Below are 19,069 nucleotides of genomic sequence, written 5' to 3'. Positions count from 1 at the left end.
GTGAACATGTTGCTCTAAGATATTCTCGGTTTCTCTGACTATTTCATATTCATGAATAACAATCAATCATGAAAAATTTAACAGTATTAAAAGTCTGCATTTACTGCACTGATGCAGTGATGTAATTCTCACAGTACGTCTTAGGAAAGCTTACGAAATACCAGTCAAATTCAACACTGGAAAAACTAGAACAGGTATTTAAGTGTGAAATGTTTCTTGGTAAAAATGTGGTAATTATTTTATTGTATTTAAATATTTCAGAAATCTTTCAGAAATACCTTAAAAATAGTATTGCCTCCTTTCACAGTTTAGTTTAATTGTTTTGGGTGAATAAACTAAAATGTTGCCTTTTTACTTTCAGTTTGCTTTGAGCCTACGTTTTTATCTCGATTTATCACCAGCAGTAAAAATTACAACAAAACCACCTACAGAAGCCATATCCCCATCCTGGATTACAACTGGCCACCACCCGACCTCACAGCTGTATCAATGTCATCTTCAAAAGAAAAGTAGAGCATTAATGACAACATAGTACCAGATCATCATGGACTTCCTATGACACATTTTGCCATCTGAAAATCATATTCCCACCGCCAGAGCATTGTGGAAATTCATGTCTGGCCAACCACTGGATCAGACTTGCACTGACATTTTAGGCATTTTGATCCGTGGCTCCAAGAAAAATCTTTTTTCTTTGTAATCACACCCACTCCTCACAACTTAGAGATACTTATTTTCTCTCTAAATTTATGGAGAGACCCCTCTCTCCCCCCTCAGACCCCTGTAACTCCCACAGTCTATTGATAAAGTACACTCAGCAAGCAAAGTCATGGGGAGCGCCGAAAACAATCTCACATAGCTGAGAGAGCTTGCCATTAGTGTACGTGATTCCCTGGCAGACTCCATAAGAGACAGGAAGTGCGTCTGATTGAGGGCTCTGCGAATGGGGGCTTGTTGGAATGTTGCATGCTGATCCCACAAAGTAACTGAAGCCTCAAGTGTACCCTGCCCCGCTTTCAACCCCTCTGCTTCCTTCCAAGCCTTCATCACTCACAGATTTCTGTGTGTCTAGGGAGGACGTACAATGACCTGAACCAGTACCCTGTCTTTCCATGGGTCCTCACCAACTACGACTCCGAGGAGCTGGACCTGACCTTGCCAGGGAACTTCAGAGATCTCTCAAAGGTATCAAAGCCTCTTGGCCACGCACCTCAGTATGACGGAGAGAAGGGGGGCAAGTTGGGTCAGCTGGCTCTGACAGCAGGGGATTTCCTTATTAAGAGCCTGACTGTAAAACAATATATTTAATGGCAAAGGAATCATGTGCAGAGTCTAAACTCATGAGGAGGAATGCAGAAAGTGGAAAATACTGATTGTAACAACCTGAAAGGCACTCAAACACTTTTTGTATGTTTACTCTCCATTTATTTGATACTGTATTGTCTCAGCACATAGTTTGCACTGCCAGCTTTGAATATAAGCTTAAAATGGGTTCCTGGTTTCTGCATTAGAAAAGCTCATACATTTTTTATCACCAGATGTGCTCTGTATAGTAGACACTGCTCTAAAATGCTCACAGTTGATAAAAGCTCTTTCAATAAGGCAGATCAAGAAAATTCATTTTCATGATCTGAAGGATGTTTGGGCCATGTGGTTGAAATCATTATCGTAATATTAATAAGATAATAATAATAATAATAATCTTTTCCAATGTCAATATGGCATCACAATATGGCAAATGTATGTAAAATCATCAAATAAATAATCAAACTAATGTCCAGAGCAACAAATTGTGTTTGAAACTTTTCTAGTTTGATATCTGTCTGATAGCAGCTTACTGAGAATCAGTAATGTAGGCAACAGAAATTTGTCGGCCAATAACCATCAGATAAAGTATGAGCTTATAATATTGCGATCTGCTGAAAGCAGATAAAGAATAAAGACTTATCACCCAGTGCATTCACTTAAATGTTGTCATTTAGTAAAGTTTCTGCTTTGATTAGACTTTTTTCAGGGTTGACGAACTGATGAGGGCAGGTCATAAGAACAGTGTTGCAGTGAAAGTTGTTCTAAATGTGGCAGATCAGAAACACGTCAAGCTGTGCTGTGGAGTCCTGCTAACGCTGCCAAATCACCAGAGCCCAGACACAATGACACTAATGCCCTGCAACCCTGGGAGATAAAGTTCAGTGTTATGTTTGCTCTGTCTTTGACTGAAGGGGAAAAGGCAGCAGATCACTCTACCACAAACTGTGACCTGGTTTACTGGTTTACCAACCCCCTTCTCTTTTCTCTGTCTCCCTCTCTCTCCCTCTCTCTCTCTCTCTCTCTCTCTCTCTCCCTCTTCTGCACATGCACACTGCAGCTCACTGACCTGAAAACAGTCGCATTCCAGTGTGAGCTCTCTCTCTCGCTTTCTCTCTCTCGCTCTATTTATCGCTCCCTCACTCCTCTTTGTTTCTCTCAAAACACCGACACTCTGACTTCCAGCCTCACTTTGCCATCTCAGTTCTCAGCAGTTTGGATCAATTTTCCTTTTCAAGGCATGTGTGTACTGGGTTTTGTCGTGTGTGTTGTGTTTTGCTGTGGGAGAGGAGGAAAACTTTGAAATGAAGAAGAGGAAATTACTATGAAGCACTCAGGGAATCAAGGACAAGTTATATAGAGAGTAGAAAATGATCTCCCACTGTGCTGGAGCACTTCTTCACATTTCTGTAAACCCAGAATATTTTGGACAAACAGCTCAGTTGTGTGTCTTGCCACCATCACCTCAGTACTTGTCTACTTTTGGCGGCTCTGGCCTGTGGTGTATCCAGGTGGGCTGAGAGCCACGGAATGTGTGTTTGTGTGTATGTGCATGTGTGTGTGTGTGTGTGTGTGTGCGCGCGTGTGTGTTGGGGGGTGATCAGGGCTGAGCCATGTGCAGCCCTCCTGCCCTGGGGAGACAGTTATATATTGTAATGTATTCCAGTGACATCCTCCCATGCTGTTTACAGGGCTGAGCTGCCTTCATTAGTATGAGTTCACAGCCTGTGTCTCCTGACAGTTGTCCTTGGAACCCCAGGGCTCTTACCTCCAAAAGTTCACAGCTAGTGTAGCAGAGGGGGACAGAGGCCCCCCACACTTCTCCTCTATGCTTGGTCTGCCCTTTTGTTCAATTATGGATCACAGGTAGCAGCACTGTCTCCAGAGACTCGCTCATTGTATTTTACAGCAGTGTGTGTTTATGCCCAGTGGGTGTGGTTGTGTACCACACCGGCTGTGTGTATGGTACCTATGGCTAAATTTTCTGATGCAATACCCACGTTTCACTATCGATACCAATATAATACCAGTTCATTTTTTATCATTTAACAAAAGAAGCTTCTCAAATATTCTGTCAGGCACAAACAGTTGTACAAGAACCTTGCCTAAATGAAAAGAAAAAGATTTTAACAACCGTTTGATTAAAGATGAAGTAAAGAAGAGTGCAAACCTGAACAAGCATTTAATGCCAGTTTTCAGTACTTGACAGTTTTTGATACATGGTGCTACAGACGCTTTTTGGTTTGTTCCTTAAGACTATTGTGGTTTGAAACCCAGCGCTTGTGGTTACTACATTAATTCCATCCATTTCCAGTTTTAAAGTCAATGTTTATTTTTTTTCTGTGGTTGAATAACATCACATCACCTCATGTTATATCATCTGTCACTCCAGAGCTCAGTGAGCTGCAGCATAACAAAGATAAATTGTTTTATCATCACTCTTCAGTTAATACACTGGATAAAGCTAAATTGTAATTGCTGCTAAATCGTAGCGTATAAAGTGAAGCATAACTAATACTCCTAAATTAATCTCAAATTATCCCACACTGGTATTGCACAATTTGGAAGGCCCTCTTTCCCACAGATCAGAGTCATACCTGAGACCTGTTTGTCAGTTACAGGTGATTGCCACTTGATGGACAGCATTGTTTAAACTGCAGGAGCTCTGTACTGATCTGCCAAATAATATCCTCTCAAGCCTACTGCACACACCTACAATTACCTGCTGGTTGGGCATTCAGTCAGCTGTGAACAGTGCTATTGAACACATCATTCCTTTGCCTCAGGGCCAGCGTTCTACATATTTGGATGTCAGATACATTCATGCAGTGAAGTGTTTCATTAGATTCTAATGATTATTTCTTGATGGAGTGACAAGCAGATGATAGATAGGGGGAAGCTAATCTTCCTCATAGTTGTTAAATGATGTGATGGAAATAATTGCATAAGAAGGTGATAGAGGTAGATTTGGTTTGACACTATGCATCTTCATTCACTCACTAACAAAAATTTATTAGATGTAACCTATGTAAAATGTAGTTTCAAGAGGCAAGAAACAAAGTGACAAGTGCATTACTCAACCTGTGGAGTTTAAAGTATTCCATACATTTTTACCTAACTTAAAACTACTAAAATAGAGAACACGAAGAAAGGCATTCAGTGAAAGCTGAGCATCTCTAAGAGACACACTGAGTAACATAGACAGATCTTGGCTGCTATGAAGACCCCCTCCATACTTTTCTTTCCATAATGGAGCCTTCTTCACTCACACTTCCACTCCAGTCAGCCTGTTTGGGAGCACATCTGCTTCGTCTTGAGTTGGAGCAACTTGATTGCATTAGACTGGAGCTGCATACAGCCCTGCCTCTGACGAGGCAAGCAAAAACGACTGCGACTTCTCCTGACAGAGCACCATAGCAACGTACTGTAATGTAATTTCTTTTGAAATATAAAATGCAATATGCGTCTCATCGGGAGGTAGCTTGGATATAACCAAAAAAATGGAGGCACTCTCTGCACATTCAGCCACTTTTGTTTCCTGCATCTTTGGAATACAACACCAGAAATGATCCTGATTGAATCTGAAGCCAAATCTAAGTCTGATCTTTGTTTAGTTGTGTTGATGTATTTCACTGGGTCAGGTGTTATACAAGAAATGAACTCGGATAGGAGCAAGTGTGGAACTGTCTGAACCAGTTGTTTTCATTGTCTTATATCTGTGATCAGTATGATATGTAGCACAGGGAAAAGGGAAGAGGTGATTATTCTTTGTTGAATGGAGGTAAACAAACCCTGATTTGGGCTTATCAACAGATAGTGCTTATGACAGGACTAAAGAAAATAAAGGACCACTGAAGTGCTTATGCTATCTTATCATAAATGGGTTTTTATTTCTAATTAAATAGCTCATCAATCATACATTCTCCTCATGTGTTTGTCTGCTCTGTATGTTTTCCTATGGCCAAGGCAGCACACTAAGGTATTAGGATTTGACTAACCTGAAAATAACCTTTCAGTTTACCTTATGCCTAAACTCTCCTAGAAACAGTGTGGGAGCTGGATTTTGCCAAGCTGAAGTTCTTGTAGCTGAGAGTGTCTCAGCAAACACGCTGTGGAAGTGGTGTCTTTATTAGCCACAACAGTGAGGCTGGTGTTGCTTCCACCTTGTGAGTATGTGTATATGTGTGTCATCATGGCAAAATGTGGTCCTGGAGATGTCTGCTGTAGCTGAAACTACCACAGTGGCAGTTTCGAGCACTTTGGCAGTTGTTATGTCTGTGGACAGATTTTGTTACTGTGATAGTGTCACAAGATACAGTTGCAAAACTTTACAGTCGTGTGTTGAAATCAAAATGAAGGCTGAGTTTGAAGATTGGTGTGACTGCTGAATACTCATGGGTCGGTATGTCAACATGTTGGTGGGTGTCGTGGCTGGTGTGATCCCAAAGCAGTACGATCTCTAGCTTATTGGTGTGATTAGTCTGTTTTAGTGTCAAACACTGCTTTCACTGAGTTATTGAGCTGGGACCATGTGTTGAAAAGCATCACCTATTTTAGTTGCAAATGCAATCACAACCATTGTGCAGTTATACAGTGACAAAGTTATGTTTATTAAAGAAAAAATAACTGGGACACAATCTTGTTCAATGCACAAAGGCTACAATAAAACTAGACATGGGTTCAGGGTTTGTTAAGACAGAGAATCCCATTCAGCCCCTGAGTCAATGGACTCACTAACCAACACTCAACACTTTGGTTCACAGCCTCATCTTTATATACAAAGCTGTGACCACAAGCCACCAGAAGAGTTTTAATTTTCCTTCCGATTTCCTCCTACTATTCATGTATTTTCACCCATCCGTATGCATTTCTGCATGCACCTCTCATCTATAGTTAATTTCCTTTATTCTTTACGACATTGCCACTGTTTTAATCACCTGAGAAATAGCCAGTTGGCCATTTGTCAACTTTACTTTATCTTAACCCTCATTTTGCTGTTGTCTTTTTTAACATTTCACCGAGGTGGTATTTGCTATGTAACAATCCCGTATAACTTTAGCAGTGTTCAACAATCTGCCAGATGCAAATTCCCTTTAAGATGGCAGCAACCTGTGACAAAAGAAGAATAACGATGTGGGTGAGTTTTCCGATGCAGTCAGTGTAATTACCTTAGCTCTCCAACCACGCAAGGTTTCTAGAAAACAAAGTATAAACATTCATACTTCGACACTACAAGTCGCTTAGTAGATGTCTTATTAAAATTATGCTCAGAAAGCTGAGTGACTTCGGAACGTTTTTGCCTCCATTTAGCCAAATTTAAAAAAAAAAAACGAACATTGTCAGTGTATGTCTTTGGATCCCTTCACTGTAACCTGGCGTTTAGTTTGAGACGTGTTTGTGAATAGTTTAGTCTCAGGAAAAGGTAGAGAAGTTGGTAGCAGGGGTACAGAGTCTTAATTTAATACAAAATTACATCTTAAAAATGTAATGTTGGCTTGTAATACCCATTTAAGCACAATTATATGTTTCCTATCACATACTGTTGCCTGTAATAACATGGCTCAGTTTGTTTTCCATCTTCTCCTGGTACCATGATATTGAAATGGGTAGTAAGTAAAACACTTATATATATATATATATATATAATACTGTAAATCTAAATCTTACCAATTAATCATTTTGTAAGCTTTGGTTCTAATACCTGCTCTGTGAATTGTTTACTTATCCCTCTCTTACACCCAGTATTACCTGCAGCTGTCTTTTCCCTATTCTTCTCCTTCTGTCACATGTATTACCTGGATCTTTCATAGCGCTGTGTTAGTCATGCTAGCTGCAGTTTAACGGAGTGTGAGACGTCTTGTGGCTTGCACCCCGATCCAGCTGGTCCAAGACGTCACATGCGAGGCTATTATCACTCCATAAATCTATGCAGATCTCAATAAACTTCTCTTTCAGTCTATTCAATTGTGCTAACACTGATGTGGACTGCCATTAAATTTTAAGGAAGAACCAAAAAACTGAACCCATTAAATTTTGACTTCTAGCTTCAGGCATGTGCAATGTGCCACACACGGATATGACCTTAATCTTCAAAATGACAAAGAGTCTGTCTGTTTTACTGAGGTTGCATACAAACTGTACCCAGCCAAAGAATAACAGTGCAATTTTAATAATGTTAGAATGAGTGGCTTTATTTTTAGGCATCAGTCTCAGACTGTGTAGAATTGAGGGTTTTTATTTTATTTCTTCTGACCTCTCAGATGTAGCTTTCAGGTAGAAAAGCTGCGACTGATTACGTTACCAGTCTCCCTTCCCCCTCGGTAACTGATTCAGTGGTACTGAGTATATTGATATTGACTGCCAATATGCCTCCAAGGCTCTTATATTGGACGGGGTGATTGAAAAGGCAGAGAAAGCAATTTATTCACCACTAAACGTATGTTTAATGGGAGTAATTTTGTTGCCTTAAGAACACATGAAAATGAAACAGCCGCCAAAGGGCAAAAACCCAGCGATGGTGTCAGTGCAATATTGAAGTTATTACTGAGTCTGCGGTTAAATAATGAACCATGCTATCCAAGGTTTGGCCTAACTAACAAATAATTGGATGGATGTCAAATAAACACTGCAGTGATATTATTTTTTCTAGTTTATATCCTCACAATAATTAGACAGCATTTCTTCAGATGCTGTATAACAAATGTGAGAGTTTTTATCATTTCTGACATTTTCAGTCTTGACAGTGCACTCATCGCTCATTTGGAGATTTTTTTCAGACTCTGCTGTTTGCCAGTAAGAGGCTAGTTTGAGGTTTTTGGAGACAATTTTCCTCTGCTCCTCTTTTTAATAACAACATAATGTTAAGGTAACAAATGTTCAGGACTTTATTCCGTGCATATGTTTTGGGGAGCTTTTAAAATAACATGCATGCCTGTAAAATGTAATACAATCTAATACAGTTTTTCTACAGTAAAATTCCATCCATTTATGCTCAGTCTCTGGAAAAAGTTATGTTGATTCAGTTCTACTTGTTTATAACCTCAGGACTGGCTTGTGGTGTTACATTATTAGATTGCAAGATATTGTGTAGGGCCTGGTAACTCCCATAAGCAGTGCTCAGTAGCACCGAAGGGCTCTGAACACAGATGGGAGTAACAGTGCTAAGTAAAGTGTTTGGCTTGTTGGGTGCATTGGGTGTAAATCAGGTCAGCCAGGGTTAATCCACATGGATTACCCACAACATTTAGCAGGAGACGTTCAGATCTCCTCCTTCCATCCTCAGTGCGCCATCCTGTTCACCCCTGCCACCATATCCCTGTGTATCCCAGACAGAAGACAGCGCAACAGGAACTTTTTAGGGCTCAGGAGAGTAATGGGGTCTGACAGACAAATCCCAGAGTAAAGCTCCTTGTCTGCCCTGAACTCTCCCCCAGCCACTCTGCCGACCTCACCGCATGCAGCCTAATGGGGAACTACCATTAAGACTCTGCACGTTTATCTCTGTTAATTATTTTCTATTCCTTTTACTTTCCTAACATGAGGAATAGAAAAGCAACAAAAGATTTTTACCAATAAATCAAAGTAGAAGTACTGTAGCTTCATTGTCTAGTATGAGTTTGGACCCTCACATCACCTGCTACATGAAAGTAAATGGTCTGTGTCATGAGGTAATAACTCTGTCAGGTCTAAACTATATATGCAAATTGCAATGATGCCACCAAAAGGTTTAGAAGTAAGAAGAAAATAAGAAGAAGAAGAAAGGACCCATAGTCTAAAATATTTATTTTCTATGGATGCTTTGTGCACTCTAATGATATGTTCTGAAAGTATATGGCGTGAGTATTTCATTTATCCACTTTATCATTAAAATGTAATTTAGATGGAAGGCTGGTCATGAGACCTGCTGTATCTGTTATCTGTAAGATTTTCCATTTTGCGGCTGAGAACAGATTAAGACTGGAAGGTTCATACAGAAAAACACAATGGACTTCCAAAGGCAAATCCTTCTTTTATGAGGCTTTGAGTGTAACTTTTGTGGTTTCCCAATAAGTCAGTGAAACTGAGTACAGTATGTGAGTCAGACCATCTTAAGTTTACTGCTGATGTTTCGTGAAAGGATATATTAATAATGAAATGATTTCTTGTTTCCAGACAATATGAGATCTGTGACTGTACAATATAAAATCTAGACTAAACACGACTACATTTGGATTACAAAAAGATTCATCATTCTGTACTTTAGCACAAGCTTAACAGTGATTTACTTACCAACAGATCATCACGGTGAAAATAGGCCACACTCCTAAAATGCCTTGTAGTCCTAACCTTATCTATATTATGGCTGTCAGTTGCTGAAAATGCCAACAGCTGTCGCTTTCAGTCAAACGTTGGAGGAATTACAAATAAAGTATAGTTTTTACTGACTTGATGACACAGTAATCTAAGTTAAATCAGTCTATGTTGTGATGAAAAAGCAGTTAAGACGGTAAGAACAAAGAAAAGAGCTCATATCACTTCAGTTCTCATTCCGACTTACAGTTGCACATAATATAGATTTTTAAAATCCTTGAACTTGTCTATAAATCCTCCCATGGACGTGTCTTTCTCTTTGTGAATATGCTGCCTAGACAGTTGCCTGATACAGTCTTCAGACTTTCTGCTGCTCGCTGAACCAAATACTCACTGGCGCTTATGCAGTTTTGGATCTAAACTCAGAACAGTGTACAGACAGTACAATCAGTGATGAGAATACTTTAGTATTCCTTTAACTTTAAATTGGTCATTATTACTATGTTGTCACTATTACTATTTTTGATACTTTTACCAGACTTATTATCTTTTTTTGCATCTGTTTTTGGACTTTGAGCAAGTAGGTCCTAGAAGGCTTGTTTGTCTCAAGATGGGCTGATAGTATGGCCGTCAAGGATACTCAGAGGTTGTCACTTTGGCCATAAACTGTGTTTGTATGGTTTCTTGTAATATCTTGGGTGTGATAAATATGATGGATTTGCGGTCATTTTAGGCTGTCTGCTTTTGGGTTTTGATTGTTTTATGAGTTGTTTTATTATTTTACTTATTGAGTTCTACCAGTGAGAATGACCATTTATGGGCTGTTGTTAGACAAAAGGTCAATGTTAGAAACTGTTCAGAAGGGACGCATCAATAAAGTAAATGGTAATAAATTCGAGCATCCAAATCTACAATAAAAAAATTTTAAAAAAATCTAACACTGATACAGTATATCAGACCCATATACACCAGTGTATTTTGTCAAGCTTGCAAAGTCAGTTAAAGTATCAAATTGCTTCAGCCATGTGTGCATATCAATTTTGTTTGCCTTAACAAAGGATATAACTTGCAAAAGTGTACAATAAGGAACTTGAACATTTTTTTTATGGTTGCTTTGAGGAGAAAACTTACACAAATAACAACAAATTACTTCATCGCAGGAACTGAATCTTTTCTCTCATTATTTTCTTTCCAGCCTGTTGGTGCTCTGAATCCAAAGCGTGCAGCGTTCTACGCTGAACGCTATGAGACATGGGAAGACGACCAGACGCCACCTTGTCATTACACTTCCCACTACTCTACTGCTGCCACCACCCTGCACTGGCTTGTCAGAATAGTGAGTAAAATCACTCCTTCAGCCACCCTCACAGCCATTATTGTGCTATGTTCAAAATCCTCAAATTAGTCAAGCATCTGAATCAAAATGAAGTCAAACCCACATCCTCAGACAGCTTTTCATTTTTGACTCTGCATTAGTTGATTGTTACTTGTCAGACTTGATGACGTTGTTACTTTGAGGTCTGTCGGCTTCTGCACAGGAAACAGCTCGACATCTCAATTTGATTGGACCTGAGTTAGACCAATGGCGCTCAGAAAACACATTTCACAGGCCAGTAAACCGGCATATGTGAACTAAATAAAGAGTGGCTGGGTAATGATTTACAGAGGCTGCTGTGACAGGTTTATGTGTTTCAGGCAACCCAGTGAGCGCTGGAGACATGTCCATCAAGGTTACTGAGCACTGTCCTCATTTACTCTGGGAGAGAAGGAGGAGACACACTCTTCCAATCTGTTCCCCACAAAACAAGCTCTTATAACCTCCACGGCATCTTTGAGTTGGTATTCATTTGATTTTGACATCAGCTTATTAATTTGAAAGAACTTTATGGGGAGTTACTGTATTTCTTCTCCTCTCCCATCATTAGTAGAGAGGGGCTGATGAAGCGAGGGACCTCCCTTGACAGCAGTTAGATTGCCCTCTGTGGGTTTGTTCCCACAATCCCTTTCTTCCATCCGCTGAGTGATCCATCCGCTCAAACCGGCAATGGCCACCATCTCAGGCTGAGAAAACCAAATTTGAGCCAATTATCATTATGGTTTGCTGTACTCAGGAAGAACACTAATTAATTCTCCCTCAGGCTTGGATACAGTGAATGACTGATCTCTACAGAGATCCCTTAGTCTGCTGCACAAAAGAATAACAATGAAATAATGCAGATAACTTACACTATCCACATGTATTTTGAATATGTAATACTGCAGATTCAGAATAGAAGAAAAGATTTTCATTATGTCGCGTATGATGATCAAAATAGATGTCAAGAGAGTGGAGAAGATAATCACGACTTTACATTTGGGTGGAGATCATTGATCTTTGTGATGTCTAATTTTCTTTCTTTGCAGGAGCCCTTCACCACGTTTTTCCTTGGTGCCAATAACAACAAATTTGACCACCCTGACCGCACCTTTTCAGCCATTGCCCATTCCTGGAGAAACTGTCAGAGGGATACCTCTGATGTAAAGGTGAGAAAATCACAAACTAAAAGTATGTTTTTATATGGACACACAAGTCTAGATCCGAGGACTCGTCTAGATATATATATATATATATATATATATATATATATAGTGTGTGTGTGTGTGTGTGTGTGAAGGAGAGAGAGAGAGAGAGAGAGAAAGAGAGAGAGCACAATATATGTTAGAAAAATTGCAGCATGTATAATATACCACATATAATATAACCATATATCCACGCCAGACCTCTCACTTGATTTGAGCCCCTCCTCAGCCAATGAGCCTCAACACTTCTGCTAAAATATATACCATTAATTATAAATGCCTCATCCAAACAGCAAATCATAAAGACCCATGGTGCACGGGAATACCGTAAGCACTTAGAAATGCACATATGATTTATCACGTGCAGAAAACAAACTATCTCAGAGGTAGACTGATTTTGTATCTGTGCATGCAAGCACTCATGAGTTTGAACAAAGGCTGCGCCTGAGAGAAAGACAAAGCCCTCCCTTCGCAAATCCACGGAGCAGTCACCGAAAATGCTGAACCCTGCTGATTCGCCTCCATTTTGCCCACTGCATAACACGCAGCAGGGATATGCACTGACCTCAAAGTGTCATATATTTCTAACACACCCTCCACTGGGTAGTGTTGCCCCAGGCAATTAATAAAGCATTAATGACAAAAGCTATTTAAAATGTAGTCTTTTATGTACGGACAGAGCTTTTACTTGCCAGGATCTGGGGGAGAGCAGCCAACAATCTATGTGAGGCAGAGACAGAAAGCTGCAAGCCAGCAAAGAGCTGAATAGTCAAACGCCACCCTGTTAACAAATACAGCCTACTCTCAACTACTTGTATGTCTGCACACATTTGTTTTTACACACATAGGATGGCTACAGATCTATTAGGAGAGCCACTGTTCTGTGGAGGACAATGGTGGATTACTACCAGTATTTCATAATGTATTAGAAGCAGGAAAATATTACGCAAGAGCTTGTTTGGTTTACTCATGGTGCAATAGGGGTCAATTATGAGGCAATACCATTATAATAACTGATTAGATTATTAACATTTGCTGTAATTTTTTTCTTTTCATGCCCTCCAACCTAGTTTTTAAATTATTCATCTATTAATAATCTTTAAAAAACATATAAAAAGGGCATTGCTCAATATAATCCTATCTACAATAGAACAGAATAAGGCAGCCAAACATATAGGCAGACACACAAAAGGCATACACAGACACGGTGGAGAGTCAGGGGTTAAGGTCATCTTCGGCCCAGTACACTAAACAGGCCATCAGGGCACTGATTAAAAGGCAGCTTGTTTTTACCAGGGTCTCTCCTTCATTAACCCTGGACTTCTCAGCAGTAATGACGACAAGATCGAGGGAGGCTTAACCCCTGATGTTGATGACCTCCTAAAAGAGCAAGTCAAACGGAAACAACCCTGCGCTGACCAAGCCTCACCTCCTCGACCACCCCATTATTAATGTGCATCCATACCTCTCATTTATTTTTGTGGTGCACACACAGGTATGTGAAGCTGGCACAGCCACCCATAGGCAAAGAGAAGCAGACTTTTTTTTTTTAGAAGGAGTGGGCACACATACACACATATTTTCTCATACACACACAAGCTGCCACCATGCTGTCTGAAGGAATCCAGCAGCACTCCACTGGTGACAGATTTTGACGAACATGTCATTAAGGTGACACAGTGTAAAGCAATGGAAGCTTGTGTGATTGACTTGTTAGCCCATTACGATGCTGTTGCAGAATTAATGGCTGCCATGGGAGGGTGGCTTGAAAACAGAGCTGGCAGTTTTAACGGCTTGGCGGTGAGTTACGGCAGGAAGTTTACAAACGAAAAGGGGAGGGAAAGTGTGGTTGTGTGTGTGTGAGAGAGAGAGAGAGAGAGAGACAGAGGGAAACAGAGACGAATGGCTGCTATACTCCCTTCACTGTCGCGTGCGAAGGGTGAAATGTGACCAACAGCAGAGCAGCAGTGTTATTGGCCTGTACCATGTCATGCTAACTTGCTCTCTCAAAACCCCATGATTTATGGGGGCCTAAAAGCTCTGCACGTTATATATCCCATAGGCAATATAAAACCCCATACTACCACTGAATCTGACAACAAAGCATCCATAAAACAAGCCTGATACAAGGAGTTAAAATACTGTCTTGCACCTTCCTTTATAGTCTCAGGCTAAAAGACAGACTACAACATTAAACTTGTCTTGTGTTTACGTTTTCTAATGAGCAGAGGACCTACATTCCTCGTGTGCATCTGCCTCATTGTGCAGAGGCTTCACTCACTCATCCCTCATTAGCTGTATGATCAGTAGGATAATGGATCAGACTGGAGTCTGCAAAATCACAGGAAATGAACATTATTTTTGTGGCAAATACCTTTTCTTAAAGAAATTACCATATCAGTTGTTAGGTCATGTTTTGAGTCCATTACCTATCCATAGCATGCCATATTTTTTAGGTGATTTTAGCACTTTGAAAGTTAAACTTGAATTTAAAACTTTTTTGAAATAGGTCATCATTAAATATCATCTCCTTTGTTATTATTATTTTGTCTCAAAGTATGAAATGGCTTAAAAAATGTAAAAACACTGGTATGGTCTTTCAACACAGGGGAAAATCCTTTAGGAATAGACTCGTCTCAAAACTCGGGTAAATATTTGCTCTCTTCTTCAGTGTATGGAATCACACCAGACTTTATGTAGGGGGCTCCTTTACCATGCTGACTTCCCCTCCACTGTGAGGTCCTGACCCCATCACAAGAGCCCAGAGACCGGGGAGAAAAACCTTACTCATTCCCAGATTCATTTAACACACCTAACACCTCTGCCTGGAATAACTGGACTAGCACCTCTCACCGCCTTCTCATGGCCCGCTGTTTAGTTTGTTTGCGTTACCTTCCCCTTGAATTCTCACTTCATCTCAGTGGGACACAGAACCTTTTTCTCTGTTTTTTGTGGCTCGGCCCTCACATATGTTATTTCTTACACTTGGCTGAATTGTTAGGCGATTATATGGTGAAAACGGTGGTTTTAAGCACTGTGGTCTTGTCAGTGAGCTGTAAAACATGAACATCTCTCTTCCTTTAAAACACAGGAACTGATTCCTGAGTTCTACTACCTCCCAGAGATGTTCGTCAACAGCAACGGCTACCATCTGGGAATGAGGGAGGACAGGACCATGGTTTGTGATGTGGACTTGCCAGCCTGGGCCAAGAAGCCTGAAGACCTTGTTAGGATAAACAGGATGGTAAGGTTTAGGCATGTTTCGCATTCCAAATCTAGTGGTATAATTATTTTATACAAAGTTATCCATATATATAATTATTACCAGAGCAGAAAATAACATCTTATAAGAAATTCTGATTATTATTATTATTATTATTTATTACCATAAATTAAAACTAATCTTTGACCTTTTTCTGCTCTTCTGTCTCTTCCAAAAAACATTGCCTCATCCACCTTGTATCCATTGTTAATATTGCAGTATGAACAAAACTAGAAACTAAAATTATACTTACCATTTATCATTTCGTTGGCATTAATAGTTCACTTCAGTTATTGTCTCATTACTAGTAAAGATTAATTTCAAAGAATATTAAGATACTCAGCAGAGATCAGTCTCGTTCTCACATTATATTACACACTATCATTTTAGATACATTGGAACGTATAACACATATATAGTACTAACATGAACATGCACTGAAACGGGGACAATATAATAAAGATGCATCTTTACTTTTAGCTTTTCTTCTTCCTTCTCTTTCTTCTAACCTTCCCAAGCATCTTTGTCTCCTTGTCTGATTCGTGAACCATCTTATAAAGTGCACCGTTCAATACTAACACTGTACCCCTGACCCCAGTGATGTCACTAAAGGACAAGACTGTGGGCAAGGTCGCTCTACAGTGTTACCTTCTCTAATGCCAGGCCTCATCACTTTGACAGTGTGCAGGACCCTTTCCATGTGCATGGGCATGTTTATTACTGACAGCCTATCAACATGTAGCCTACAATTCCCAGCAGTTTTCAGAAGTAGCACAGGGGCAGAGATGGAGATCCAGACTGTCTCTTACCATCAGATGAACTCTGTTCTTCCTTTAATCTGGAATTACAGACTGAAAGCGATCCTGCCACTAAACCTAATGAAAGAGAACAAACTCATTTCATACAAGATACATAATAAATGGCTATTGCATGTGCTTACAACTGTGCAGATGCATTTTGAACACATATGTATAAACTCAGATTGCTAAAGTTGAGAAGGTTGCATGATGATATCTTGTGAAAAATAAAATTTGATATTCAATACCTAGAGAGCCTGTACAACAGTATCAGTAAACTGTACACAACATGCTAATGTGTCCAGGCCTAGCTACTCTGTAATTATTTACATTCATTTATTTACATCAAAGGTAGAGAATAGAATAAGAAAACAGTTTGTGTTTTGTTTGCATTCATGCAGACCTATAGAGATGATAATGCATAAGTTAATTTGAGCAAAATGGATAAATTAACAGTTTCAGTTTGGAGTGAAAATCCTTTATGATACTCCAGCACTTTCTGATTTAGGCTTAATGAGTGGGGTCCTCCCTAAAACCAGAGCATCTTCAGTAACACTGCTGGGAAAACACATAACACACAAGTTTAATGTGTGTTATGTATCCTGAGGTTAGGGACCACAGTGTTTTTGGACCAGGTATAAAGGAGACTGTGGGAACACACCTGACCTTTTCAGCTAGAGTGACAGAGCTGGGCTGGTCTTATGGAGGTGACCTTTCCCCATGCTCTACCCACGTTGCCTGGTCGAGCTCTATCAGGCTTGTATACTGGCAGAGTGGAGGGTGGAGGTGGAGAGTCAGGAGGGGAGAAAGAAAAAAGAGGCTGGGAGTTGTTACAGGCATGTCTGTATCTCCAAAACAAGGAAAGAGGATGACTGTGGAAAAAAAGGATTACAGTGGATATTTTCTCAGTGTTGAAGGATACATATGTGATGTTCCCTTGCATTGTTACATTTGCAGACCAGTGTGTTCACAAGCCCAGAAAATCATAGTCTTCTGCCCCCTTTCTTTTTTTGTCTTTCTTTTGTTCTCTTCCCTAGCTAGGCCACACTCTTGCTTCCTCTATTATTTCATTTCTGTCAGTGAATCTCTCAGCCCGCCTCCCCCTCTCTCTCACTCTCACTCTTTTTCCCTTCCCTCCTTCTCTTACTCCCTCCTTCCCTCCCTCTCACTTCCTCCCACTTCCCATCTTTGCATGTGCCACTTTCAATTGTAGTGATATGCCCTGTGGCAAACTCTGCCTCTGTGTGCTCGAGCAGGCTTTGTTGGTAATGGTTGTTATTCCTGACGCGAGGGGAGGAGTGTAAATTCCTCCAGCAAAGCCTTCCACCAGTATGCATGGGAATTATATTGTACCATACTGTGGAACAATACATCAAAAACACACTATGTGGCTTCCATAGGTATATTTATATGATTATCAGCATTAAATCTTATCCCAAATCTCTCACTTACACTCCCACAAGAAACCCAGTCCCCTTTTTCACACTCACAAGTAATTTATCAATGTTGCCCCTGCAGAAGGTTTTACAGTAAATTGGATCCTGTTAGTATTGAACAAATGTCTTTGTCTCCATGCAAAGATAGCTGGTTGTTTTGTTTTAAGTGGACAAAGAAATGTGATATGGGGGACTGACTGAGGGAGTGTATCTTCTGTTTCTATATTTCTTCAGTAATCTTTATGTGCATTAAAAAAGGGGTAAATATTTATTTTTATTTGACTGAACACACGTTTCCTTTTCCCTTATAGGACTTTCTTTAGTTAGCTTTGCGATGTTTGATGGTGATGCAATGTCCTGGTAGATCATCATAAAGTAGGCCTTGCTTTGTTGTGCTCACTGTTGTGTGGAGGTACAATTTGTGTTGTTTCTTTTGGCCCATGTGTTGTGCACTGCTGGTATGCCTCTCACCTCTAATTGCCCTGTACTCCTTGACAGGCCCTGGAAAGCGAGTTTGTGTCATGTCAGCTGCATCAGTGGATTGACCTTATTTTCGGCTACAAGCAGCGAGGCCCAGAGGCGGTGCGTGCCCTCAACGTCTTTCACTACCTGACTTACGAGGGCTCCGTCAACCTGGACAGTATCACTGACCCTTTGCTCAGAGAGGTAAGGCACACACAGACACACATACACATACACGCACACAGATACACATCACCATGGTGACTGAGCCCCTCCCCCCTCTCTTATTCAACATAGGCACAACTTCCTGTCTCTATTTGTCCTGGCATGTGCTGGAGCTCCAGGAGCATTCATATCATGCATCTGTCAATCAATTATTGTGTCATGCAAATGTAACCCGTGAGAGAATTGGGTTGAGCTGCTGACTCATCAAGTTTGCCCTTTACATTAGTGTCATTTTGTGATGACTTGAGATATTAATTTCCTTTCTCTCAGATAAACAGTAATCTTTTAATATCTGTCCACATTATTCATAGATCTTCTTAACATCAGGATTCTGTGCTCATCTCTTATTGGCGTTGAATATACTGTATGTGCCGTAGCTTAATCAGATCAATTAATCTGACTGAGCTCTCGGATCAATCACCAGAGGTCAGTCAGTCAATAGATGAGGGAGTGAATCCTCTTGTTCTTAACTAATTAATTGAATATCTATTAGCTCGACTGTACTACTCGTACAATAGCTTAATTGCGTAGGGGGTTAAGGGGACCAGAGACTGCAGCAGCTGGCATGCATTGTGGTACTTTCTAGTGTGAGCTCGTCTCTCCCTGTGATATCCACCATCTGCTGTCTGCAAAACAAGTCATTTATATACTGTCACTTCCAGGGGCGCCTTTATTTATCAAGTGACCACTATGCAAATCACCTGCAGAAGATTTGGCTGATCTAATTGGCAAAC

At 40.3% G+C, this 19,069-nt stretch overlaps 1 protein-coding gene across 5 annotated transcripts in view; it reads left to right on the top strand.

The window, feature by feature from the left end:
* Positions 1-19,069, top strand: part of nbeab (neurobeachin b) — a 190,647-nt gene that overhangs the window by 156,728 nt on the left and 14,850 nt on the right. For all 5 annotated transcript variants that reach the window (XM_071496175.1, XM_071496174.1, XM_071496173.1 and 2 more), the window contains 5 exons: positions 1,073-1,185; positions 10,790-10,930; positions 11,998-12,117; positions 15,245-15,397; positions 18,147-18,314. In XM_071496175.1, coding sequence (XP_071352276.1) covers positions 1,073-1,185; positions 10,790-10,930; positions 11,998-12,117; positions 15,245-15,397; positions 18,147-18,314 — 695 coding nt within the window. The remainder of the gene's footprint in view (positions 1-1,072; positions 1,186-10,789; positions 10,931-11,997; positions 12,118-15,244; positions 15,398-18,146; positions 18,315-19,069) is intronic.

Source organism: Trachinotus anak, unplaced genomic scaffold, assembly GCF_046630095.1.
Source record: "Trachinotus anak isolate AG129_WGS33_773 ecotype Australia unplaced genomic scaffold, CSIRO_AGI_Tana_v1 ptg000014l, whole genome shotgun sequence".
Taxonomy (NCBI): Eukaryota; Metazoa; Chordata; class Actinopteri; order Carangiformes; family Carangidae; genus Trachinotus; species Trachinotus anak.
The sequence above is the reverse complement of the archived record's forward strand: the minus strand, read 5'-3'. Positions and strand labels throughout refer to the sequence as shown.